At 41.9% G+C, this 26,412-nt stretch overlaps 1 protein-coding gene across 3 annotated transcripts in view; it reads right to left on the bottom strand.

Moving 5' to 3' along the window:
- The window catches only part of LOC122559149 (MAP kinase-activated protein kinase 2-like), a 106,010-nt gene that overhangs the window by 25,705 nt on the left and 53,893 nt on the right, over nt 1-26,412 (bottom strand). For 2 of the 3 annotated variants that reach the window (XM_043708505.1, XM_043708509.1), the window contains exon 2: nt 2,403-2,542. In XM_043708505.1, coding sequence (XP_043564440.1) covers nt 2,403-2,542 — 140 coding nt within the window. Of the gene's footprint in view, nt 1-2,402; nt 2,543-11,462; nt 11,604-26,412 lie in introns of those variants that run through there. The other variant, XM_043708506.1, reaches the window with a different exon arrangement.

Below are 26,412 nucleotides of genomic sequence, written 5' to 3'. Positions count from 1 at the left end.
TCTGAATTTACAGAAGAGAATCCCAAAGTTTCATCACCCTTTGCATGTGTAGAAATGTTTCCTAATTTCACTCAGGAAAGGTCTGACTCTAATTTTTGACTATGTCCCTGGTCCAATACTCCCCAACCATGGAAAGTAGTTTCTGTCCTCACCATATCTGTTGTCTTTAATGACTTGAAATCTTAGCCCTTCTAAACTCCAAGGAATACCACACACTGGTATGTGTGATCACTCCTTGCAAGTTAACACCACAGTTCTAGCCAACAGTTCCAATATAATTCTGATAAACCTACTCTTCATCCCCTCTAGGGTAAATATATGCTCTCCATGGTTTCCACCCAGTCATGGCGATTGACTGGGAAAAGATATTGTGGAAATTCACTCCAGCTTCTGCTGCCAAAACAGTACTGACAAATGAGCGTATATTTATGACAGTTCACCCAGCTTGTATTTCAGCGATGCTCAATAACATACAACTTGGAAAATTCTCTAGAGAACCTGGTGAAACTACCGACAGGAAACTTTAAAAAGGTTGGTGAGGAATGGTGATATGCACGAAGGTCTCTGTAAAACAGTAGATAACTGGGTTTTTGGATCCTTCAGGAAAAAGCTTGCAGTAGAGTGCACAACGTAACTCATAACATGAGTACACGAAGAACCGGAACAGCACTTAGCTTTCTCCCCCTCCTCCCTCTTACATTCTTCACCAAGAATGCTAATTGGGTGTCCAGACACCCAGTACTCTACGGAGACAGCTATACCACAGAGAAATCATTGCTTGTCTGATGGCTCTTAACATAGAAAGAAAGAAAATAGGAGCAGGAGTAGGCCACTCAGCCTGCTCCTGCACTCCAATGTTCTAGCTATGAAGGCCAACATACCATTTACCTTCTTCACGGCCAGCTGCACCTCCATGTCTACTTTCAGCAATTGGTGTACAAGGACATCCAGGTTTTGTTGCACTTTCCCCTTTCCCAGTCTATCACCATTCTGATAATAATCTGTCTTCCTGTTTTTGCTACCAAAACGGATAATCTCTCAGTTACCGACATGAAACTGAATCTGCAGTGGATTTGCCACTCACACAGCTTGTCCAAGATCACACCGAAGCACCTCTGCATCCTCCTCGTTGTGCACCCTCCCATCCAGCTTTGCTTCATCTGCAAACCTGGAGATATTACTTTTAGTTCCCACATCCTAATCATTAATATAAGCGAGAGTTCAAACACCGATCCCTGCAGTATCCACTAGACACTAGCTGCTGCTCAGAAATGACCCATTTCTTGCTCAGAAATACACTGTCAATTGCACAATGTCTATTTACGCAAGATAAAGAAGAAGTTTTTTAGTGCTTTCAATTTCTTTAATTGAAACTTTAAAAGGGTCTGGATGGGTGTAGCCCTATAAACACGGTCTGTGAAACAGTTTTCTTTAAGGAAAGCTATGAAAGAACAACAGATTTCTTTAAAATTATTTCACTCAACCTATTTTTACTACAAGTTTCATTGGGTCTACATTGCATAGTGGGTGAATGGTCATGGAAGTGACATAGCGTAGCATACAGCTTATGAGAGATCATGGCAGGTGCCTGGAGGGACATAGCTTGGCATGAAGGAGGAGCCATTGGGCTATGGTTGGGTGGGCATAGCTGGACATGGAGGTGACATAGGTAGAATCTTTTGAGATCACCTTTCAAAATGTTCCCTCATCAAGACACCTAAGGTGCATTGAACAAAAAAGACCCCTGAAAGTAGCCTGACTCCATGATGGGTTTGGGATGGGGGGGTCCATGACATTCCTATCCCCTCAATAGAGGCACAAGTGCTAAATGCTAGTTGCAGATTTGGATCTTTAATCCACAAAACCAATGAAAACTGGAAGAAATCCAACAGTCAAATGCTTTTTCTTGTTTTTGTATCAAGAGCTGGATGTAGTATTCAAAGTGAGGTCTGACCACAGCTGAAACAATCCGATTATAATTTAAGAGCTCTGACTTGTATATTAACCGTAATCAGACAGAATCTTTCCTTTCTGAAAATAATGTTGCTTGTAATTTGGCAACATTAAAATGGGGAAATGCTATCTGGAACAGGTCTTAGATATAGAATTGAATTGGCTAAGGCCTATCAAAGTACATGCAAACTGATGCTGTGCTTCTGGAAGATGTTGCTAAGGGATACAATATAAAAGCTTAAAAAAAAATTGACCAAGATTTGAAGCAGTCATAGGACATAGGCACAGAAACAACTCCAAGCTGCCAATATCACCCCAGCAATTCCCCCTCACCCCCAATCTCCCTGTATAATAAATTCCTTATCGTATTTTCTCCCCTACTCTTTTCAACATTGCTATCTCATTGTTCTCACAGACCCCTTTGTCTCTCCCCTTAGATTCTTACTCACCATTCCATCACTATCAGGAGGCAGCGCTTTCCATGGTGCATGTTTTCATAGACATTAAGGATTTGGACAATGTGGAGGGTGCTGGAGGCCCTCCAATGCATATCGATTTCACGTCTTGCCTTTGGACTATCATAGAGAATCTGTAAGGAAAGAAGAATTAACAATGGGTAAGTGCTCACTTTTAGTATTATGACTACACACTATAGAACTTTCCAGTACGGTTTCGCAGACAAGACCAAACGACCTTCTTCTTTGCTGGAAATGGTTTGGTGTTTTATGGTAAGTTTGGTGCTGGGTTCAGTTTAAATTGCCTGATAACTCAGCCTAGATTTTGCCTCTTTAGTTAGGTTTGTACATGTCTTCTCTCTTCAATGATCTCTCTGCTTTATGATTGCTATAGAAATTGCACATTTGTTTCTTAAATCTTCAGTCACACTAGCTTAGATCCTTTGCCTTGTGTTCTTTGTTAGGGTTAAGACTGCTCATACTATATGCCCTAACTCATGCTAAGTGTTCTGAAATACCAACACATGATATAAAATAATAGTAGCCTATACGAGTAAAATAAAATAACAAAACTGCAAATCCTGGAAATCTGAAACAAAAACAGGAAATGCTGGAGAAAATCAACAGTTCTGGCAGCATTTGGAGAAAAAGAGAGTTAATGTTTCGAGTGCAATGACCATTTGTGAGAACTGAAAGAAGCTGGGAAAGGGTGGTATCAGTGAAGAAATGAAGTGAACACGTGGAGACACTGAGAAAGGCACTTGTTGGGCCGAAGGGCCTGTTTCCACACTGTAGGGATTCTATAATTCAAACAAATGGATTGCTAATGATAAGTGGAGAGGAGAATAATGAGAGTGCTAATGAGATGAGTGAATGGTTAAAAATGGGTTGACTGTGCTGGGTGGGTACAACACATACAAAATAGGACTTGGGGTGTGGGACTGGGTAATGAGTGGAAGTTTTCAAGAATTTATATTTCTCATTAGCAGCCCTCCACACTTATCTCCTGCTCAGCGTATGATCCAGCTACCCGACGAAGGAACAGCGCTCTGAAAGCTTATACTTCCAAATAAAACTATTGGACTGTAACCTGGTGTTATGCGATTTTCAACTTTGTCCACCCCAGTCCAACACTGGCACTTCCATATCATAGCTTATGATCAGGAATCCCTTTGTTGGCTGTGCTTTTACTCCCTCTCTACACTGTCTACATACATTCCATTCACTTCTTTCCCAAACCCAACCTCTGTCATAAAGGTTGAAAATGTGTTGCTGGAAAAGCGCAGCAGGTCAGGCAGCATCCAAGGAACAGGAGAATCGATGTTTCGGGCATAAGCCCTTCTTCATGCCCGAAACGTCGATTCTCCTGTTCCTTGGATGCTGCCTGACCTGCTGCGCTTTTCCAGCAACACATTTTCAGCTCTGATCTCCAGCATTTGCAGTCTTCACTTTCTCCTCTGTCATAAAGGTATCAATACCACCCTTTCCCAGCTGAATTCACTTCTGACAAAAAGCTTACAGGGGTCGCAATGTGCATTTCACCAGACATCAAACTGAATTCTGGCAATCCAACATCCAGTTACTCAAGGTGAAATAACTGCACAGAGACCAGTATCCTGTCACCAAGTCACCTTTCATTTACTTGTGCACAGCACACTGGCTGTGGCCAGCCAGCTCAGAGTCAGTTGCCTGAACTGAGAAGCTCTAGCCTCATGGTTGTATCGATCAGCCAGGCCTTTGCTGATTGGTGTGCCATTAATCCCAAATACCAAACGGTTTCTCAGCATCTCATTCGGCGTTAACCCAAAATCACATGCCTCTGCCGGTCATCTCAACCTCATCAAAAATCCTGATACAGATTCCCCTGGTTCTCTATCAGCCAAATAAAACCAATAGTGTCTCAGAATTAGAGGTGCTTTGGGGTGTTAATAATCCATAACCAACTCTGTCAAATCTTGGAAGGTTTCAGTATCTGGTACCTCTGGAGAAAGTTAAGCCCCTTATAACAGAGTGTGCTGCAGGTGTACAAGCAGTCAGAAGGATTACTTGTTGCTTTTCATCTGCCCCAATGTAATTTGTCCAGAAAGAATATCGCACTCTTTCCACATACTGGGCCCAGTCTTCGACAACAGGGTCAAATGAGTCAAGCTTCCCAAATAAAGGAATAATGCCAGAAATGTTTATCCCAACTCCAAGGTGACAGGAGCAAGCCAATGTTCTTCAGGCACATCCTGCTTTCTCTCGTTGCCACTGAAATAACTGGACTGAGGATGGTATCATATCACCAAGTCACCCTTTACTTGTGTACAACACACTGGCTGCAGCCAAGCAGCTCGGAGTCAATTGTTTGAACTGAGGAGCTCTAACCCCTCAGTTATATTTATTTATTTATTTATTTTTAATTTTCTTTTCTCTTTTATATTTTAACCCCCACACTACCACCTAAGTGCGGTAGTGCTTATTTTATCACCCCTCAGTTATATTGGTTAGCCAGGGCTTTCCTGATTGATTGAGTTTTAACACCGGCCAATGACCTCAGTCAATGAGCTCAACCTGATTCAAATCACTACATAAGGCTAACTTAATTGATCTCTTAATAGTGGCTAAAACTTTAATTTCATACAATCCAAGGGACAACAAAATGGCTGCAGCACACAAACCCAAAAAGGTGTGGCAAACCATAGTTTCTGAATGTATGAGGCTCCTTGCTCAACCTGCAAAATTCACAACAATAATCTAATATTATCCTGCAAAATACTAGAGATTTTTATGGTCAGCAGTTGGGCATTCACGATTCAAGACAAAAGATATTCCTCAAAACAAAAGAGGGAGAAAAGTTTTGAAATTTTTGCATAATTAGAAAATGTAAAGACCGACTAAAATGATGTTTTTAGGTTCACTTGGAAGTTCCAAGCAAGATTGAAGATGTTTCAAAAGGTTGGGAGCGGGCATTGCCAGTAGCAGGAAATTGCCAGCTTTGCAAATTGGAAATCTTCTCCAACATTTAACAGGTCGACTGCAAAACAAAGGTCACCAGCCCCGTAGAGATTAGTAAACCGCAAATGGAGACAAAAACAAAAGGAAAACCTGAACTTATGTAATGTGTAGTAGGAACGCAATTTTCAGAAGCTTCCACTGCTTTGTGAGTACATTGCAAAACAGAGACTGGGAAGAAGAAAGAGTCGTGGCCTCCTGAAACTGAAGATGCTGTTAGGCCGTAGTTAAAACGTTTGGGCTTATCTGTGATCCACTGTTGATTTATGCCCTATGTTACATTATTGTAACACATCTACTGCTGTTCAGTGTTCATCTCCCAGTATGAACAACGGTGACAGAGTTAGATAGGATGCCAAAATACAATCAATGCCATATTGAAACCATCTCACATGTAAGTACATGTACAGACCCAAACATTTTCTTAGCCATAGAAACTTTGGCATCTTTCCAAAGGCTAATATCAGAAAAAAATTATATAAACAAACATTTCCTCCTTTGTTACTGCTCCATTGATTGCTGTCTTTCACTCCCCAAAATAAAGCCTGTCCCTTGTATCAACTTGATCAAGCTAGTATATGGTGGGTTGTGGATTGAAAGCTCCAAGTGAGACTGGAGAAAATTAGAAGTTTAGAATGGCTTTCAAACTCTATAGCATTGAGTGCTCGTGTGTGTGGATATTCTCTGATTTATGCTCAGGAGTTCACACTCACTGCCCAATATTTACTTTCACAATAATGTAACACAGGGCATAAATCCAACACATCCTCCTCTTGACATAGAACTCAAATATTGTGCTTTACAACCATGCTTATCCAAACTTTGCAAAGGTGGACGGAGCAAAAACGTGGCCAAAAATACACAGCTAGGAATAAATGGTTAAACTGCTTTCTTTCGCAGACAGCTGGTAAATATATAGAACACAATCAGACTTGCTTAATTCAACCAATACAAAAACAAACATCTCCTCACATTGTTTTAATTGGGCATGGCAATGCACCAAAGTATTATCCTACAATAACTCTGATTTTATCCACATTTCTGCTCTCTGGTCTTGACATCCAATCCTATAGAACACCCCGTTCCTGTGCACATTCCAGTCCTCACTGACCTGTACATGCTCCCTGACGGATTAAACTGTACTAACTGCAGCCTTCCAACCCGATGAGAACGGGGTAAAGATTGCCCTTGTCTCTCCTCTTCTTCATTTTACCAATGACTGCAAGCTCTTCTAGCCATCGCAGTCTTGAATTTTCCTAAACCCATACTAAAACTCTCCTCAAAATCTAAATGATACCACTACTTCACATGTGCCCACCATTTGCAGTTCAGACCAACAGTGAAGGCTTCTGGGTCTGCATCCATTCCAAGCATTTATTTCTTTCCGTGCCACAGAATCCTACCAATGGACAGACAATCACCGGGTTCCTTACCATGCTAGACAGTGGCAACAGGTACTTTACTTACTATTCACTCCTGTCAAATTGTTTAGAGTTATCTTTCCAGCTTTGCTCATCTATTGCCATTGATTTCCTGACCAACTTGAGACACATCTTTTCATTCAGGGGGTGGTGAGGACACTGAATTCACTGCTTGTAAAGGTGTAGATCCCTCATTCCATTTAAAATATACTGAACAAGTGTTGCAAGCTACAGAGACACAGAAATGTGAGAGTTGATTCTTCATCCAGCACAGACACAATGGCTGAATGGTCATCTCCTATGCCCTAACCTTTCAATGCTCCCGTAGATGGGGTACCATTTCATTTTGAATGCGGAGCTCACTGGTAAGGAGCAGTTTACTTAAAACCAGTTCCTGTTGGTTTTCTGACATAATAGTTGGAATTTAAAAACAATTCCAACTAATCATCACTTCTAATGTGAAGTTTCAGTTTCTCTCACAGATACAATGCAAACCAAAAATTTAATTGATGTCATGTTGTGAGAAAAGTTATCACATATTTAAACTGGAATTTAATGGGGTCTTTGGGTGACACGGTGACTCTGTGGTTAGCACTGCTGCCTCACAGCGCCAGGACTCCGGCTCGATTCCAGCCTCAGGTGACTGTGTGGAGTTTGCAATTTTCCCCATGTCTGCGTGGGTTTCATCTAGGTGCTCCAGTTCCTCCAAAGATGAGCAGGTTAGTTGGATTGGTCATACTAAATTGCCCATAGTGTCTAGTGATGTACAGGCTAGGTGGATTAGCCATGAAAAATGCTGGGTTACAGAGATGGGGTGGGATACTCTGAGGGTCAGTGTGGACTTGATGGGCTGAATGACCTGCTTCCACAGTCAGGATTTTATGATTTCTATGATGTGACAGCATTTAATGACCTATGGTCCTATTAGGTTTTACCATTCTGATTTATATTCCTCAGTTACTCATTGGATGAAGGAACAAATAAAACAAAAGAATCATTTTGTGGTATTTTGAAGAAAGATCTTAGGATAACGATTGATTAGATTACATTACAGTGTGGAAACAGGCCCTTCGGCCCAACAAGTCCACACCGACCCGCCGAAGCGCAACCCACCCATACCCCTACATTTACCCATTACTAACACTACGGGCAATTTAACATGGTCAATTCACCTGACCTGCACATCTTTTGGATTGTGGGAGGAAACCCACACAGACACGGGGAGAATGTGCAAACTCCACACAGTCAGTCGCCTGAGGAGGGATTTGAACCTGGGTCTCAGGCGCTGTGAGGCAGCAGTGCTAACCACTGTGCCACCGTGCCGCCCACTAACTTGAGCCCTGTAACTTCCACATCTGATCGAAACATGGAAGCATTTGATCACCTGACACTTCACCACCACAAGCTGAAATTTTTGGTACAGCTACAGGAACTTACAACACTTTCTAACCTTGAATAGTCATTTCAAAATCTACTTGGTATTTAGGTCAGGAAATTTCTAAATACTTCCTAACAAACCCCAAAATCTTGATGAGTAGTGGCTTAGCTTGGAAATGTAGCATTCATCATGCAACTCAGCCACACAGGCCAGAAAGATCCCAGGTTGGAGCCTCAGTCTGTATCAGTTTAGCTGGGTTAGAGCTTCAGCACTATATAATGTGCCTGGGTCCCTGTCCTGATCTCTACCTGGTGACCTGATCTATTGGCTGGCAGTCCTCTCGATTACAGTAGCTCAATTAGACATCCAAGTCTTTCTCAAATAAAACTTTTTGCCTCCATCACTCATTCAGGCAAAGGGTTCCAAACCCACAATGCCCTCTGGATGAATAAGTTTACTCTACTCTCCTTTAATCCTTCCAACAATAATTTTGAATCTATAGCCATGGTTACTGACTTCTCAGTTAACAGAATTAGATTCTTCCTATCTAAACTATCCAAGCCCCTCAATATGTTATACATTCAATATCCCTTTTGATATCTTGCATCTCTGTTCCAAAGAAAACACATCCAGCCTAACTAATCCATGATTACAGTGACTATTCTCCATTCTTAATAGACAGGCAGGAGGCTAGAAGAACACAGCAAGTCAGGCAGCATCAGGAAGTAGAGAAGTCATCGTTGCAGGTGTAACCTTTCTTTAGGACTGGGGGTGGGTTTGGTGGAGCTGCAGATAAAGGGGGACAGGGTGATGAAGCGGGGATATCTGAAGATAGGTAGAGGGTCCTGTGCTGGAGGGCTGAGGAGGTCACGGTGTTGAGGCAGTGAGAAGGGGACTCACTCAGTCCCTTTGAGGGAGACAGATATGCTCCATTCTTGGCAATTTTCTGTACCCTCTCCAGTGAAATTACATCTAAGCTGTAAGGCAAGGCCCTAGAACTGTATGCAATTTTCTAACCAGTTATTCAACATATTTCTGTGGTGGCTGACTCTTAGTTGAGATATTATTCCATGGGCACTAATATCCAACCATGACCCTAAACAGTGAGTAAAGGTTTGTGATGAGCATCAGGTCTATGAAATTGGGTAGAGAACAGGACCAACTAATACTTTTTACAGCTCTGTCATAACCTCACTACTCTACCAACTAAGAAAAAGTATTCCTTCTTGACCATCCTGTCCAGCAACCTCAGGGGTCTCTAGATACAGGCCTGAAATTGATGGAAAGCTTTTCTATTTTCATAAAAATGGCACTAGAGGCACGAATCCATGCTCCAACTCTAAATTTAACCCAGGCCATTCATGTGGGATAGGGTGGGGTGGGGTGAGGTGGAGGGGGAGAAAAGAGTAACAGGTTGAAATGTGCACATTTGCAAGAGCAGCTGCACATATTAAATTGTGGCTGCCTTCAGTCATACCTAACTTGTTAGCAGGATGTTCAAGATATCTGTAATTTAGACCTGGTAGCGGATCTAAATCAATTGGAAATATAGGGTACTCTTTTGGAAAAACAGCATCTTAGGAGCATTCCTGATGGGCTTATGCCCGAAATGCCGATTCGCTTGCTCCTCGGATGCTGCCTGACCTGCTGTGCTTTTCTAGCGCCACACTTTTCAATCTGATCTCCATCATCTGCAGTCTTCACTTTCTCCTACTCTTATGAAAAGGTAGGTACCTTTTTGGATTTTTTTTTATTTTAAGGGATTTAGATTCCCTTCAGTGTGGAAACAGGCCCTTCGGCCCAACAAGTCCACATCGACCCTTTGAAGGGTATTCCACACAAAACCACTCCCCATTACTCTACATTTACCTCTGACCAAGCACCTAATCTACATGTCCCTGAACACTATGGCCATGCTAAATTGCCCAATTCACCAGACCTGCACATTTTTGGATTGTGGGAGGAAACTGGAGCACCCGGAGGAAACCCACGCAGACACGGGGAGAATGTGCAAACTCCACACAGACAGTCGCCTGAGGCTGGAATCAAACTTGGGTCTCTGGTGCTGTAAGGCAGCAGTGCTAACCACTGAGCCATCGTGTCGCCCAAGTTTCTGGAACATCTTTGGGAGGGGTCAGGTACTGTTTGGGATTGTTAAAAGTAGACATGAATGTGCATAAACTCATTGGAATTGTCAAGGTCATTAAAGTTATGAAGTCATTTCAATCTCACGCTTTAATTATTTCTTCAAATATTTGTCTATTGTGTTAAACCAATGCTTACTGTTCCACTCTATGTTGATGTATGCCAATCATATCAATCTATCATTACGAAGTTACTGTTGCAGACAACTGTGCAAATATGTATTCTAGTGAAAGACATTTTATTGAGATCAGCAGAATTGCCAGGTCACAGACCTTCCCAGTTATGACGCTAGTAAAATGAAAAGGCCCTAACCCCCAAGTGATGCACATGCCTGCAGACACATGAAGTTGCCCAATAAGTCAAACTTTGGCTTGAAATATGAACAAAGCTTGAAGTATTCACCTAGATTACAGCTTCTGGAACTTTCAGTGAGCCATTCATATGTCTTCAGTCCAAGCTTTCAGAACTAATGATTATCAGTGAGTGCCTGTCAATTCATTTTGATTGGCAGCTCCAAGTGCCCAGAGGATAATTGAATTGGGACTATTAATACAAAATGTTTGTTCTTATCAGGGTTTAAAATATTTGAAGAAAGTTAGATACTGCAATTTATTTTATAAATTAGTATTTTTTTTTAAAAGAAAGACCTACTCAATTCATCAAAAAAATGCTTAAAAACTTTACTTAATCTTAGCGCGCATCGGTCTGTCCATGGTGCGTATTGGGTGGGTTGACGTGGAAGATAAATGAAAAGCATAGTGACTAATAGGTATAGTTGGGCATGAGTTGATACTAATTTGGCAGAGGGCTTACAGTAAAGGATTGTAGGGCTTAAGTTCTTTAGCATGGAAGGTATATAGGAAGCTCTGGAGCTAGTAAGGGGCATACATTGACATGGAGAGTTGAGAAACAATGGGGAATAAATGGATGGAGCATGGGGTATGTGTGGTGGGGCGCGAGGGCTGTTTTCTGTTTTTTTTCTTTATTCAAGAGCTGGAGCACTGAGGCAGCTTTTGCACCGCCCACTTCCACAGTTTCCAAGGTCATAGGATACAATTTGCTTAGAACACAACAATACTCCCAATCCCAGAACAAAAATCCAATTTTCTGGAGGACCTTTACTTGGTCCAGTATGTGGCGTTGAGAATTGTTCCAGCTGTGTACTCCTGATCTAGAAGCTGAAGGTCTGGCCCCCTCGTTTCGATTACACTTTTCAGAATCCTCTACCATTCATTATGTAATCCCAGGTTTTGGTTATTATCTGTGGAAGAGAAACCAAGAGTCTTGCACAAACCTCAGTGAAAAATCTGCTGTATGATAGAGTCACAAAGCACAGAAACAGACCTTTCGGTCCAAACAGTCCATGTCCTGTCACTACTGAAGAGAAGTGCAGTTAGCTCACATGCTAAGTTTATCAAAAATCTTCAACCACAACTATTGAGCAATTGAAAGCTTGAACCTCAGTATGATTCACACAAACAGCATTAAAACTAACACTGCCCCAGGCCAAATTCATTATCTCTGACAGGAGTCAGCTAAAGGATGATTAAATAAAAACTGTAAGGGGATGTGGTCTCTAATGATTCCTTCCTTACTCAGTGACAAAAAAAAAGTATAACTGACACTGATAACTGTTTGTTTCCCTTGCTCAACACCTTTCACAACGGTTTGTTCTGGAAATGACAAGCAAGTTCTCACTCGTTTGCTTGTCCTTTCAATCCCCAGGTTCCATAATATAACTTACTTTTCTCCTCCAATTATGACAACAAAATGCCTTAATGTAGAACAGTATCCCAAGGAACTTTACAAAAGGTGTTAGGAAATTAAAACATATTTTTCTCTCTCTCTACAGATGGCGCCAGACTTGCTGAGCATTTTCTATTTTTGTATTAGATTGCCAACACCCACAGTATTTTGCTTTATTTGAGAGATAACAAGGGTCTGGTCAAACAGGTGCATTATAAAGGAGGGACACGGACATAACTTTGACAGGGGTGGGTGGACAATTATAAAAGAGACCAGAGTCAGAAGAGTGGAAAGTAGACAGGAAAGTAATCAATTGCATTTGAGAAATGAGTGGGAAGAGATTTAAACACAGGGAAGAGAATTTCAATCTTAAGGCTTTGGGAGTCGTTACTGGTCAATATTGAGTAAACAAATGTGATGGGCAAGCTGGAGTGTATAGGATAAGTCACAGGCAGAGTCATGCGCTGAGGCTAATGAAAGGCGGAGAAGAGGAGACTGGGGAGGAGCAGATTGGAACAATTTACTGTCAGCTATAGTTCAGCTGGGAGCACTTTTGCCTCTGACCTGCAAGGCTGTGGGTTGAAGTTCCAATCTGGGCTCGAGTACAGTAAAGAAGCACAAACAGAACGCTGCACTGTTGGAGGTGCCATCTTTTGGACAAGAAATTAAACCATCTGCCTTCCCCAAGTGGATGAAAAATATATCCCTAATACTATTTTGATGACAACCAAGGGTATTCTCCCTGGTGTCCTGCCAATATTTACTGCTTAATCAACATTACAAAAGAAGATTAGCTTGTAATTGTCACACTGCTATTTGTTGGATCTTGCCGTGCACAAAACGAGCGCACGTGTCTCCTGGATTACTACAGGGGCTTCACTTCAAAACTATTTAATTGTCAATAAAGCATTTTGAAACCACTGACAGTTGGGAAGATCTTTATATATGAATGTTAGATGTTTATTTTATTTATTTCTTCCTGCATCCAACATTAACAGAGCACTGTGTTTTTAACAACTCAGCAAGTACCAGCCTAAAGCAATCAAGTAGGGCAATCGACTGGGAACCCTCCAACCACAGGGGATGAACTTGGACTTCACCAGTTTTTTCATCCCCCCTCCCCCCACCTTGTCTCAGCCGAATCCCTCCAGCCCGGCACCGCCTTCCTGACCTGCAGTCTTCTTCTTGACCTCTCCGCCTCCATCCTACTCCGACCTATCACCCTCACCTTGACCTCTTTCCACCTATCACATTTCCAACGCCCCTCCTCCAAGTCCCTCCTCCCTACCTTTTATCTTCTCCTGATGAACACTCTCTGCTCATTCCTGAAGAAGGGCCTATGCCCGAAACGTCGAATCTCCTGTTCTCTGGATGCTGCCTGACCTGCTGTGCTGTTCCAGCAATAAAGTTTCAACTTTGATCTCCAGCATCTGCAGACCTCACTTTCTCCTCAATTACAACAATTTATATATGGCATAATCAATTCCAAAATCTCAATTAATGCTCACACTATTCTGACTGGGGTCACACTGATGAGGTACTTTCTTTCAGCTGCACAAAGTTTTCCTTTCTCTCTTGGTTACTTGCTGTACTGTATTGGGAGAAAACCTAAACAGCAACATCAACAGAGAAGGATATGGTTAATGTCATTGAACCTAGGAATGTATTACATATGATAAAGATTACCAAGCATAATAGTGCGCCAGCTTCAGGTTATTTTTGATCATGCTGTGGCAGACAGCTTTTAAAAAAAAAATTGTTCGCAGGAGATTAATGACATTGACAAGGTTACATTATTGCCCAGGCCTATTTCTCCAAAGGTGATGGCAATCAGCCTTTTCCTTGAACTACTGTACACCCTGGGCTGAAGATCCTCCCAGAGTATTAGGTTAGCATTTCCGGGGTACAGTCCAAGCAGCGACAGGGGACAGGCAATACAGATTCAAGTCTGGATGAGTGCTCAAATTGGAAGAAAATCTGGCAGTGATGGCATTCTCATGACACTCTTGCTCTCATGTTTTCTTGGTGGATGTATAGATTTGTTCTTTCTTGAACTGGAAGTTATGTTTTGCAAACAAATGCAGTAATCGACAGTAGACATTAAAAGTCCCATAAACACAATATGAAGATAATGCTGGAAGAGCATTCTACCCCCTCCTTATATTAAAATATGTAATACAAAATCCAACACGCCCCTTGTAATGGGTTAACCCTGAACTCAACGGTTTTGAACCAATATTGCAGTACGGTGGCTCAGTGGCTAGGGTTTGATTTCATCCTTGGCCGACTGTCTGTGTGGAGTTTGCATATTCTCCCAGTGTCTGCACGGGTTTCTTCCAGGTGCTCCGGTTTCCTCCCATAGTCCAAAGATATGCAGGTTAGGTAGATTGGCGATGATAAATTGCCGATAGTGTCCAGGGATATGCAGGCTAGGTGGATTAGCCATGGGAAATACAAGGTTTCAGGGATGGGTCAGATAGTCTAGGTGGGATCATCTGAAGGTCGGTGTGAATTCAGTGGGCAGAATGGCTTGCTTCCACACTGTAGGGATTCTATGAACAGTCATTATCTTTTATTCTTCTGACAATAGATGCCCATACCTCAACCTGTCCACATAATTAAAAGAGAGGTTTGTCTGTATTATTGACTGACTGAGACCATGAAAAGAGGAGAGAGTGCAAGAAAGATAGAGAAGTCTTTTAATTCTTTCCTTAAACTCTGCAAGACAGGGATTGGTATGCCTAGCTGCCAATGAAATTGTGTTGGCATGGAATTTAATTATACCTGAACTGTTGCTCAGCTCAAGTTCCCTGACAGGCATCTGAATGAAAAGCGTTCTACCGTCAGGGGTTGAACTGCTGTGGAAAAAACTGAATAAATCTCTATTGTTTGAAAATAGAGAGACGTAATACATACACAACTTCACACTGCATTTCGCATTCTATACAACGGAGCTAAATAACATTCCTAATGGCTGGTGCAGTTCAAACGGTGGAACTTTATCTTTCACCAACATAATATTCATCAAATCATACCTTACAGTCAATGACCCAGACAGCACCATCACCATCCCTGACTATGTCCTTTCTCAAGAGAAGGACAGATCACCATAGATGGTGATACCATGGTGTACAATCAGGAAGGATCGTACCCATGAGTATCTGCCATTGACACCATGCTCCGTGTAGTCTAATGGCATAATGTCTAACATGGGCAAGGAGGCCTGCTCCTTGCCACATATTACCCTCCGACAGCTGATGAATCAGCACTTTTCCACATTGAACACAACTTGGGGGAAGCAGTGAGGGTGGCAAGGGCACAGACTGGGTAAGGGACTTCAACATCGGGTGCAGCGGATGCAGTAAATGATGTGGGCGCCCACACCTCCCCCCTCAGTTCCCTCCAAGGCCCCAAGGGATCCTTCCATATCTGTCAGAAATTCACCTGCACCTCCACACACATCATTTACTGCATCCGCTGCACCCGATGTGGCCTCCTATACATTGGGGAGACAGGCCGCCTACTTGCGGAATGTTTCAGGGAACACCTCTGGGACACCCGCACCAACCAACCCAACCGCCCCGTGGCTGAACACTTTAACTCCCCCTCCCACTCTGCCAAGGACATGCAGGTCCTTGGTCTCCTCCATCGCCAGACCATAGCAACACGACGCCTGGAGGAAAAGCGTCTCATCTTCCGCCTAGGAATCTTCCAACCACAAGGGATGAATGCAGATTTCTCCAGCTTTCTCATTTCCCTTCCCCCCACCTTTTCTCAGTCCCAACCGTCAGACTCAGCACCGCCATCTTGACCTGCAATCTTCTTCCCGACCTCTCCGCTCCCACCCCCTCTCCGGCCTATCACCCTTACCTTAACTTCCTTCCACCTATCGTATTCCCAACGCCCCTCCCCCAATTCCCTCCTCCCTACCTTTTATCTTAGCCCGCTTCGCACACCCTCCTTTTCTTGAAGTAGGGCTTATGCCCAAAACGTCGATTCTCCTGCTCCTTTGATGCAGCTGACCTGCTGCGCTTTTCCATCATCACAGCAGGATACCCAGCCCCTGGCATCCTCTTGTGCTCATAAAATGTATAGAATTGATCTGGTTAGGTTTCAAGTCAATTGTAACCTGTAGGTGATGGGGAATTCAGTGATAGCAATGTCATTGAAGGAGAGATGGTTAGATTCTGTCTTGCTGAAAATGGCCAATGCTTGGACAATTGTGTGATCAAATGAGCTGTGTTGCCCAGTTATCTAGAGGCAAGTTGACTTTGGAAATGGATTTGTACGGAATGTAAACTCCTCACGGGAATCCAGTTCTTGGACTGATTCTGATCCCAGGAGTAGAATTGTCTTTTTCCATTTTGGCTGGAGGGGTGACTGTGTGGTAGAAGTTTCATGGAGATATGGTACAAGATAAAGGGCACTACCTTAAAGCGTGTGCAGTAGCAGATAGAACTGGGTGTACATGAGAATCTAAGTTACTATTGATGTAAAGACAGGTGAAAGGAATAGTTATTAAAAATATGCAATTGGAGATCTAATTAATAGGGCCTAGAGTACTCTGAATTTATCTTGGACACTATGCTCTACAGTTCTGGCACCTGGCTTTACGAAAAATCTGAATGCATTTGGAGAGAACATAAGAAAGGTTTCCAAGAATGGTTGATAAACTTCAGTTCCAAAAGATAAATTGGAGAATCGGACTTCTGTACTTTGAGAGAAGCCGCCGAAGAGGACATTTGATTATGTTTTCAAAATTACAGGGTTTGTACAGAGATGATTTTGGAGAAGTCCTTTCCTAGAAAATTAATGACAGAATTCTAAGGCAAAGATAAAAAGGTAATTTGCAAAAGTAGCAATGTGATGAGAAAGAGAGGAAGTCTTTTTCATACAATGAGTAATTTCCTGTCTGGAAAGCACTGCCTGAAAGTGTGGTGGCTCAATGAGGCATACACAAGGGCATTAGATGATTATTTAGATTGAAACAATAGTCAGGGTCATGAGCTAAAGACCAGAGAATGGCACGGATTCATAATACTCATTCAGAAATCCAGTGTAGACAACGTGAGATAAATGCTTTCCTTCTGTACCATAACAATTCTGTCATTCTGCAAAATCAAGATTTTCCTTGACAACTTCCCATTGTTCTAGAGAGATCTTAAGGATAGAATCAAGAGAAAAAAAACAAAAGTCTTCTAAAAAGAGATGTTTTTACAAGAGGTATAGTTATCATTACAATTTCTGAATCAAATTTATTTTATATTCAACAGGTTCACTTGTCTATTATTCTAACTGTTGGTGCTATATTCATAGCACTGTTTGAATTAAGTTCTTGACTCACCCTTTGCATTTGAACCATTTTCAATTCTTCACATTCTTATTGTATATGCTTTTAAAACCTGTAATTGTGAAACTACCCAATGTCCACAAGCCACAAATTTATCTCTTCCTTTTCTCTTTGGCAAAATTCATTCCTCTTAACCTCTACCTTCCATTATCGATTTATCTCACTCTGCTAGACATTCTTTGCAGAGTTTATAGTTTGTTGACTTTCACACGTTAGCCTTTTTTTCCTCTAGTTGCAGGAGTTTGATGACACACAAACTAACAGCCACAGAGAGAGACACACACACAGGCATTGTCTCCATGTTCCTTTGTCAGAGCTAGATGTGACCTTCCCAGCACAGTTCCCTAATCATTTCAACAGAAGTACTGTCACATGAAGCCTGGTTCAGCTGCTTGCGTAGCTTGGAGCTGATTACATTGCATTAATCTCAAGGGGATCAGGTAGCACATTAATCGTATCTCTATTACCCTGAGCAGACTGTGGAGGCAGGGATATAAAAACCTTCAGTAAGCACACTATACAAGCAGCAGATCCTTCCTATTAGTACCCTGTCTTATAAAATACAAATCAGGCTTTGATACCAGATACAATCAAACCATTAGAATAGGATGGAACAGTGATCTCATCAATTCATTCTTCAAGATAGTGCAAGACGACAATGGAATCTGTAAAATTGTATGCACGAATTGTAGGCCATAGAACTGTGCTTTGTGAGGTGCATGAGACTAATTTAAAACAGTCATTTTACCTTAACCTGGCGATGGGTAACCCACACAATTAGGTGCAATGTAGGCTTTAGACCCAATGATACTCTTCACTGCCTTCAAGAGGCGGGAGTCATTTGGCTGAGGGCTGGGGAGAAGGGGTGATGGTTGGAAGTAAAACTAGCATTTGCCCCAGTCTGGTCAGTTTCAGCCAGACAGAATATGGGCAGGTATGGACAAAGTAGAGGCCTCTGTGTGGTGCAACCATGTCCAACTCCAACAAAAGAACATTTCTCTCAATGTCACTGCTTTGTGGAATTCTTTCCCTCCAAAAACAGTGGCTATCAAGTCACAATCTATTCAAGGCCAAGTTAGATTTCCGATAGACAAGGGAGTTGAGGGTTATGGGGTGCAGACAGGCAATTGGAGTTAAGACCACAAGTAGATCAGACATGATCTTATTGAACCGGCCCAGCAAATCGCCGTGCCAATGGCCTATTCCTGCTCCTACGCACTTTGCAGTGACATTTCCAATGTGCAGTTAGTGGTGGCTTTGTATTTCAACTCTTGCCCTTAGAAACTGGATGGAACCTGTTCTAGAACATTTCTAATCAAACTGTTCAGATATGTTAGCACGCACCTCTGGAATCGGCGAGACCTGAACGTTGGCCTTCGTGCTCAGAAATAGGGACAACCACTGTATCACAAGAACCCCTTTTTTTAAAAAAATATCTATCTACTGGATACAAACTGGTACTAAATCACAACTGATGGACAACCACTGTATCACAAGAACCCCTTTTTTTAAAAAAATATCTATCTACTGGATACAAACTGGCACCAAATCACAACTGATGCAGTTATTTCTTGGTCAACCTGTTGCAACATGCTATGACATACCTCCATGACAGGTGCAAGTTAAATCCAGACCTTCTGGCCTAGAGACAGGGATATAATGACCTCACACAGGACCTTCACAGCTAATAGACATTCCTGCCAGCAGATTGTGTTGGATTTTGAGCCAGAGTCCAGAGGTGAAAACGATAGTGAGGTAACACTATCCCAATGCTGATTCCTGAAAACTTTGCTGAGCTTCTGTTCCCCTAATTCAGTGATGACATGGACCCCAGAGCAGTAATAATGCCAACACTGATGGAAGTATAATTATCAACAATGCACTGTGTCCCTGTGTGGTTGGCTTGATCTGTCGTAACTTCAGCCAGAGGACTGGTAGAGGCTCTGACAAAAATCATTTCAATGGCCATCCTCAATAGCTTACACAGGTCTTCTAGAGGGGTTCCACTGATATCCCACTAGACAGCGCCAAAGAAAAATACCACATGACTATCTGAATCAGGCAGCATAGTAAGAGATCTGCACCTGAAAGAAGACCAGTCAGCAGTAAAAATGAACATTTATACAGAAATGAAATAAATTGAAAATGAATTGATGGATTTTACAAAAGAAAGTTTAAAAACATCTTGCGTGGAACGGTTTAACAGCTCATTCAATTCTGAGCATTGTAAATGGATTTGTGAAAAGGGAAATCATGTTTGACAAACCTTTATAAAATCATGAAGTGCACGGATGGAGTAAATGGACAAGGTCTTTTCTCTGGGGTGGGGGAGTCCATATTAGAGGGCATAGGTTTGGGGTGAGAGGAGAAAGATTTAAAAGAGACCTAAGGGGGCAACTTTTTCACGCAGCAGGCGGTGCGTGTATGGATTGAGCTGCCAGAGGAAGTGGTAGAGGCTGGTACAATTGCCACACTTAAAAGGCATCTGGATGGGTATATGAACAGGAAGGGTTTAGAGGGTTATGGGCCAAGTGCTGGCAAATGGGACTAAATTTGTTTTGGATATCTGGTCAGCATGGATGAGTTGGGTAGAAGGGTCTGTTTCTGTGCTATACATCTCTAGGTCTCTATTGGAATTCTTCAAAGATATAACGAGGACAGTTGATAAGGGAGGCCTAGGGGATGTGATTTATTTGGACTTTCAGAAGATTTTAAGATAAGATCCCATTTAAGAGATTAGCAAGTAAAACTAAAGTGCATGGGATTGAGACAGTGTACTGACATGCATAGAAAATTGATTGGCAGACAGGAAACAAAGGATAGGAAGAAATTGGTCTTTTTCCCCTCTGTTGCAGGCAATGATTAGTGGAGCACAGCAGTGATCAGTGTTTGGACAGCAAACACAGCTATTCACAGTTTGCAAACAAAGCCAAGTGGGAGGATGAACTGTGAGGAGGATGGAAAGAAACTTCAGTGTGATTTGGACAAGTTGAATGTGTGGACAAAAGCTTGGATAATTTGGAATAATGGAGTTAATCTACTTTGGTAGCAAATACAAAAGAGCAGATTAATTATCTGAATAGCTATTGGGAAAAGGAGGTGCAATAAGACCTGGGTGTCTTTGTACACTCATGTAGAAGGTAAGCATGCAGGTGCAGCAACTGAAAGTGGCAAATGGTATGTTGGCCTTCATGGAGAGAAGGTTTTCGAACAAAAGCAGGAATGGCTAGTTGAAATTATACTGGGCCTAAGCTATGGAGGCAGTGCAATTAAGGTATACCAGTGTATGAAGAGAGATTAAATCAGTTTGGACTAAATTCACTAGAGTTTAGAAGAATGAAGGGAAGCTTCTCATTAAACAGGATGAGACAGGTTTAATGCAGGAAAGACAATCCCAATTCATTGAGGAGTTCAGAACTAGGGGTTTGCTATCTAAGGCTATGGGGTAGGCCAAGGGGGATGGTGACTAGAGGTCAGGGATAGCATAAAAGCAAAAGAGAAAGCATATAAAGCAAAGGACCGTGGGAAATCAGAGGATTGGGAAGCTTATAAAGACCAACAGAGGGCAACAAAAAAGAAATGAGGAAGAAGATTAAATATGAGAGTAAGCTAGCCAGTAATATAAAAGGAAGAATAAGTGTTCCTTTAGATATATAAAGGGCAAAAGAGGACGTCGGGCTGTTGGAAAATGTGCTGGGGAGATAGTAGTGGGGAACAAGGAAATGGCTGAGGAACTGAATGATTACTTTGTGTCAGTCTTCACAGTAGAAAACACAAGTAGTATCCCAAAAATTCAAGATAGCTGAATATGGTGGCCATCACCAAGGAGAAGGTGCTACAAAAACTGAATAGCCTGAAGTTGATAAATCACCTGGATCAGATGGACTACATCCCAGAGTTCTAAGGGAGATAGCTGAGGAGATAGTGTAGTCATTAGTGGCGATCTTTTAGGAATCGCTAGAATTGGAGAGAATCCCAGATGACTAGAAAATTGCTCACGTGACACCCCTGTTTAAAAAGGGAGTAAGGCAAAAAACGAAAATTACAGACCAATTACTGTAATCTCAGTTGTGGGTAAGATCCTGGAAGCTATTGTGAAGGATGAGATTTCTGAATACTTGGAAGTGTAAGATAAAATGGGGCAAAGTCAGCACGGTTTCATTAAGGGGAGGTCATGCCTGATAAATCTGCTGGGATTCTTTGAGGAAGTAACGAGCAGGTTAGGCTAAGGAGAGCTAATGGATGTTAGCTACCTAGACTTCAAGACAGTCTTTGACAAGGTACCATACAGGAGGCTACTAAGAAAGATAAGGGCCCATGGTGCTAGAGGCAAGGAGCTAGCATGGGTAGAACATTGGCTGTTTGGCAAAAAGCAGAGAATGGGGATAAAAGGTCCTTCTCAGGTTGGCAGCTGGTGAGAAGTAGTGTTCCACCAGGGTCAGTGTTGGGACCACACCTTTTCACTTTATACATTAATGATCTAGATGAAGGAACGGAGGGCATTCTGGCTAAGTTTGCAGATGATACAAAGATAGGTAGAGGGACAGATTGAGGCAGTGGGGAGGCTGCAGAAGGATCTGGACAGGTTCAGGGAGTGGGCAAAGAAGTGGCAGATGGAGTACAACATAGGAAAGTGTAGGTCATGCACTTTGGTAGCAAGAATAGAGGCATGGACCATTTTCTAAATGGGGAGAGAATTCAGAAGTCTGAAGTGCAAAAAGAGACTTAGGAGTTCTAGTCCAGGATACTCTCAAGGTAAACTTGCAGGTTGAGGCAGTAGTTAGGAAGGTAAATGCAATGTTGGCATTTATTTTGAGAGGACTTGAATATAAAAGCAGGGATGTACTACTGAGGCTCTATAAGGCTCTGGTCAGACCACATTTGGGGTATTGTGTGCAGTGTTGGGACTCATATCTCAGGAAGGATGTACCGGCTCTGGAACGTGTTCAGAGGAGGTTCACGAGAATGGTTCCAGGAATGAAAAACATATAACAAACGTTTGAGGACTCTGGGTTTATTACTCGATGGAGTTTATAAGAATTGAAGGGGGGTATCTAATTGAAACACATAGAATACTGAATGGCCTGAAACAGACTAGATGTTATGAAGATGTTTCCATTGGTAGAAGAGACTCGGACCCGAAGATATCGCCTGAGAGTAAAAGGAAGACCTTTTAGAACGGAGATAAGGAGCAACTTCTTCAGCCAGAGTGGGCAATCTATGGAATTCATTGCCAAAGAAGAATGTGGAAGTCAGGTCATTGAGTATATTTAAGAGTGAGTTAGATACATTTTTGAATATCGAGGGGATCAAGAGTTACCTGGAGAAAGTGGGAGAATGGAGTTGAGAAACTTATCATTTATGATTGAATGGTAGACAGACTCGATGGCCTAATGGCTTGATTTTTGCTCCTTTTTCTTATGGTCTTATTTAGGACCGAGATGAGAAATGTTTTCATCCAGAGAGAGTAGTGAGCCTGCGGAATTCTCTACCGCAGAACATGGTTGAGATCACGGCACCGAAGGTTTCAAGAGGAGATCGATAAACGCTTTAGGACTAAGAGGGATCAAAGGCTACGGGGTTAAAGCAGGAACAGCATACTGAGTTGTACGATCAGCCATGATTGTATTGAGCAGGGTTGAAGGGCTGAATGTTTCTGAAATTCCACACATTTTTCGTGCTCTGTATCAAGGTAGCTGGTTTCAGTCAAAGAATTGTGACAGGACTCCACAAAGAGTCTCAGATCTAAAATTTAGCCTATTCCCGATGCTTATGCTCAACATAGGCAATTGGTTCCAGTGATCTAATGTTCACATCAAACAAACCCAGATCAGGTCAAATCCAGAGTAAAACTCCTGCTAGACTATGGTTCCTTATGCCAGAAGAACATCAATTTTTACAATGGAATGGCATTTTTCATTTTCCACAATCATCAAATTTCCTAGATAGGAGGATCAGTTTACTGTCATTTTATGCAGTTGGTGGAGTCTAATTGCCCCATGAAATGGCACAGTTTTAGAAAAAAAAAAGACTTTTTATCTGATTAATTTGTGATGAATTTGAAGGATGGCAGTCAATGAAAAAAAAAATGTTGTTCCCTATGCAAGAATTCACAGCACAATGGAAAGGGAACAGAGAATCCTTGTGGTTTACAGAGACAGGTCTGCAGGAAATCCTTTAGCACACTATTCCTGCTGATGATAGTGTTTCTGTAACAGGTCAACTAAACCCTCACTGAGAAACTCAAGCACTATCTTTAAGAACAAAACTAATTAGCTTTACCAGTCCTACCAATTTCTTTCCAAATTACTGTAGAACCATTTACCAAATCTGTCTTCCTGCCACTCCTAAAAGTCTCAGGGGTCTCCAACCCTTTTCCAAAAATGGAGAACAGAATCATAGTTTTTAAAATCAAGAAAGGAAATGCTGGGAAATTGTAACTAGAAATGGGGAAACAAACCCTTATTTGGAAAGTTCTGCATCTTGTAGGATTGCACGGTTCTTTGAACTGAACAAGCACACAGGATTGAGTTTTATAAACTGCAGCGGTAATCCAGCTCTGGCATTTGCTTGAGCTGTCTATGCTTCAAGAATTGCATTATTTAAAACAACATCTCCCAGTTTCAGTTTTAGCCAAATCTGTGTACAATCAATCCAACTGACTTATAATGTACCTTAATGCCACAGTATGTTTTAATGGTAGTTGACACTTCATTGCAAACATTCACTGACCCAACAGTAAACTATTTTTATTCATATAGCGCCTTTAACGTAATAAAGCAACACAAAGTGCTTCAGTGTTTCCTAAAACAAAGTACAATACAGGGCCACATAAGGACATGCTCAGTACGTGACTGAAAAAAGTACCTCTTTGACCAAGCTAAGAATTATCTTAAGAAAAAAAAAACGCGATAGAGAGGCAAGGAGATGTAGGGAGGGAAATCCAGCGCAACTGAGGGCAAATTAAAATAAAACATTGCAAGATGATCCCACATACTGCAGCAGTGAACACACCAATTTGCATTTATAAGCTGCATGGCAATAATTGATTCAGGAGCTCATCTCAAATATATATCTTTCTAGAAGTAGTTATCTTCCTATTTGGGACAAAACTACCTTTCACTCAAACCAAAGAAAAATAATGCAGGAACTTGAAATTTGAAATTAAAAACTGGGACTGCTAGAGAAAGTCAGTGCATTTGTCAGTATCTGAGAGGAGAGGAACAGAGTTAACATGACTCTTTTTAAAATCCAGTATGATCCTTCTATGAAATCCAAACCCACAAAAAAAAATATTGGACTCAAAACTTCTGTTTTTCACTCTCTCCCACATCCTGCCACACCTGCTGAGTTACATTCTATATTCGTTCATGGGTTGTGAGCATCGCTAGCTAGGTTAGGATTTATTACCCATCCCCAATTGCCCACAAAACAGTTAAGAGTCAACTACATTACTATGAGTCTGGAGTCACATTAGGCCAGATCAGAAAAGGATGGCAGTTTTCTTCCCTAAAAAGGACATTAGTGAATCAGATGGATTTTTCCAACAAATGGCAATGGTCGACAATCATTAAATTCTTAATTCCAGAGTTTTTTTTTTAAAAAACTGAGTTCAAAATCCACCATCTGCCACTCTAGAATTTGAAGAACATCATGCCCTGGGTCTCTAGCAATACCACCAGGCCATCACCTCCCTCCAACGCTGTTTTTATATGATCTTTCACTGGTGTTATGACAATCTTTACCTACTTTCACTGGAATTCACAGTTTGTTACTCATCCACGTCCTTTACCAGTACGGCCATTGTGGATGATATTGATGTCGCCTTATACCTTAAGCACAGGCAGAAACTATTTGCAGGTAAAAACTGAAATCCGCTATTACCTTTGAAGCATAGCAAACAAGGATCACGAAATGCTACAAAGTACAACCTACTGGTAATTCCATCTTAGATAGTTGACACTGTTCAATCGACCTTACAAAGCGAATAAAATTGCACTAAAGCCAACAGCTGGCTTCCAGACATCAGCCAATAAAAACTTGCTGGGCAAGATCTTCAGAAGTCATTGAGGTTCAGGTAAGGGATGGGTGTTACTGTTGCAAAGATTGGGGACTTCAAGCTCACCTGCATTGTATAGGATGTTATAGCCTGAAGCAGCCCAAGAACCAGCAGCAATCAATATGAGGATCATGGGAAAGGAGTGAAGTTTTCTTTTTAAAAAAGTAATAGTTGTTGCTGACATTCAAATGATTCAAATTCTACTTTGATCATGCCTTTAAATGGCTGGATCTAGAACATAGAAGAATACAGCGCAGTACAGGCCCTTCGGCCCTCGATGTTGCGCCGATCCAAGCCCACCTAACCTACACTAGCCCACTATCCTCCATGTGCCTATCCAATGCCCGCTTAAATGCCCATAATGAGGGAGAGTCCACCACTGCTACTGGCAGGGCATTCCATGAACTCACGACTCGCTGAGTAAAGAACCTACCCCTAACATCTGTCTTATACCTACCCCCCCTTAATTTAAAGCTATGCCCCCTTGTAATAGCTGACTCCATACGTGGAAAAAGATTCTCACTGTCGACCCTATCTAAACCCCTAATCATCTTATACACCTCTATCAAGTCACCCCAAACCTTCTTTTCTCCAATGAAAACAACCCCAAGTGCCTCAGCCTTTCAGTGATGAAATTTCTGAAAATGAACCTTCCAGTTCAGTGAGCAAACCTACATTCAGAACTTCAGTCTGAGCTGCAAATCTTCTCAAAGCTCGCTAACACATATGGACACAATACACTAAAAATGGACCGAAAATGGGAAATGAATTCCATCCGACAGAGTGCCACCCACGAACAGCTGTACTTCCTGCACGAATGCCTAAGAAAGCAGGTACTACCTAAATGTCTTCATTACAAACTTCCCCTTAACAGCCAACTAGCTAAAAGACTAGCAGAGCAAAACGGTCGC

Source organism: Chiloscyllium plagiosum, chromosome 18 (assembly GCF_004010195.1).
Source record: "Chiloscyllium plagiosum isolate BGI_BamShark_2017 chromosome 18, ASM401019v2, whole genome shotgun sequence".
Classification (NCBI taxonomy): Eukaryota; Metazoa; Chordata; class Chondrichthyes; order Orectolobiformes; family Hemiscylliidae; genus Chiloscyllium; species Chiloscyllium plagiosum.
This window is presented reverse-complemented; position numbering and strand designations above follow the sequence as displayed.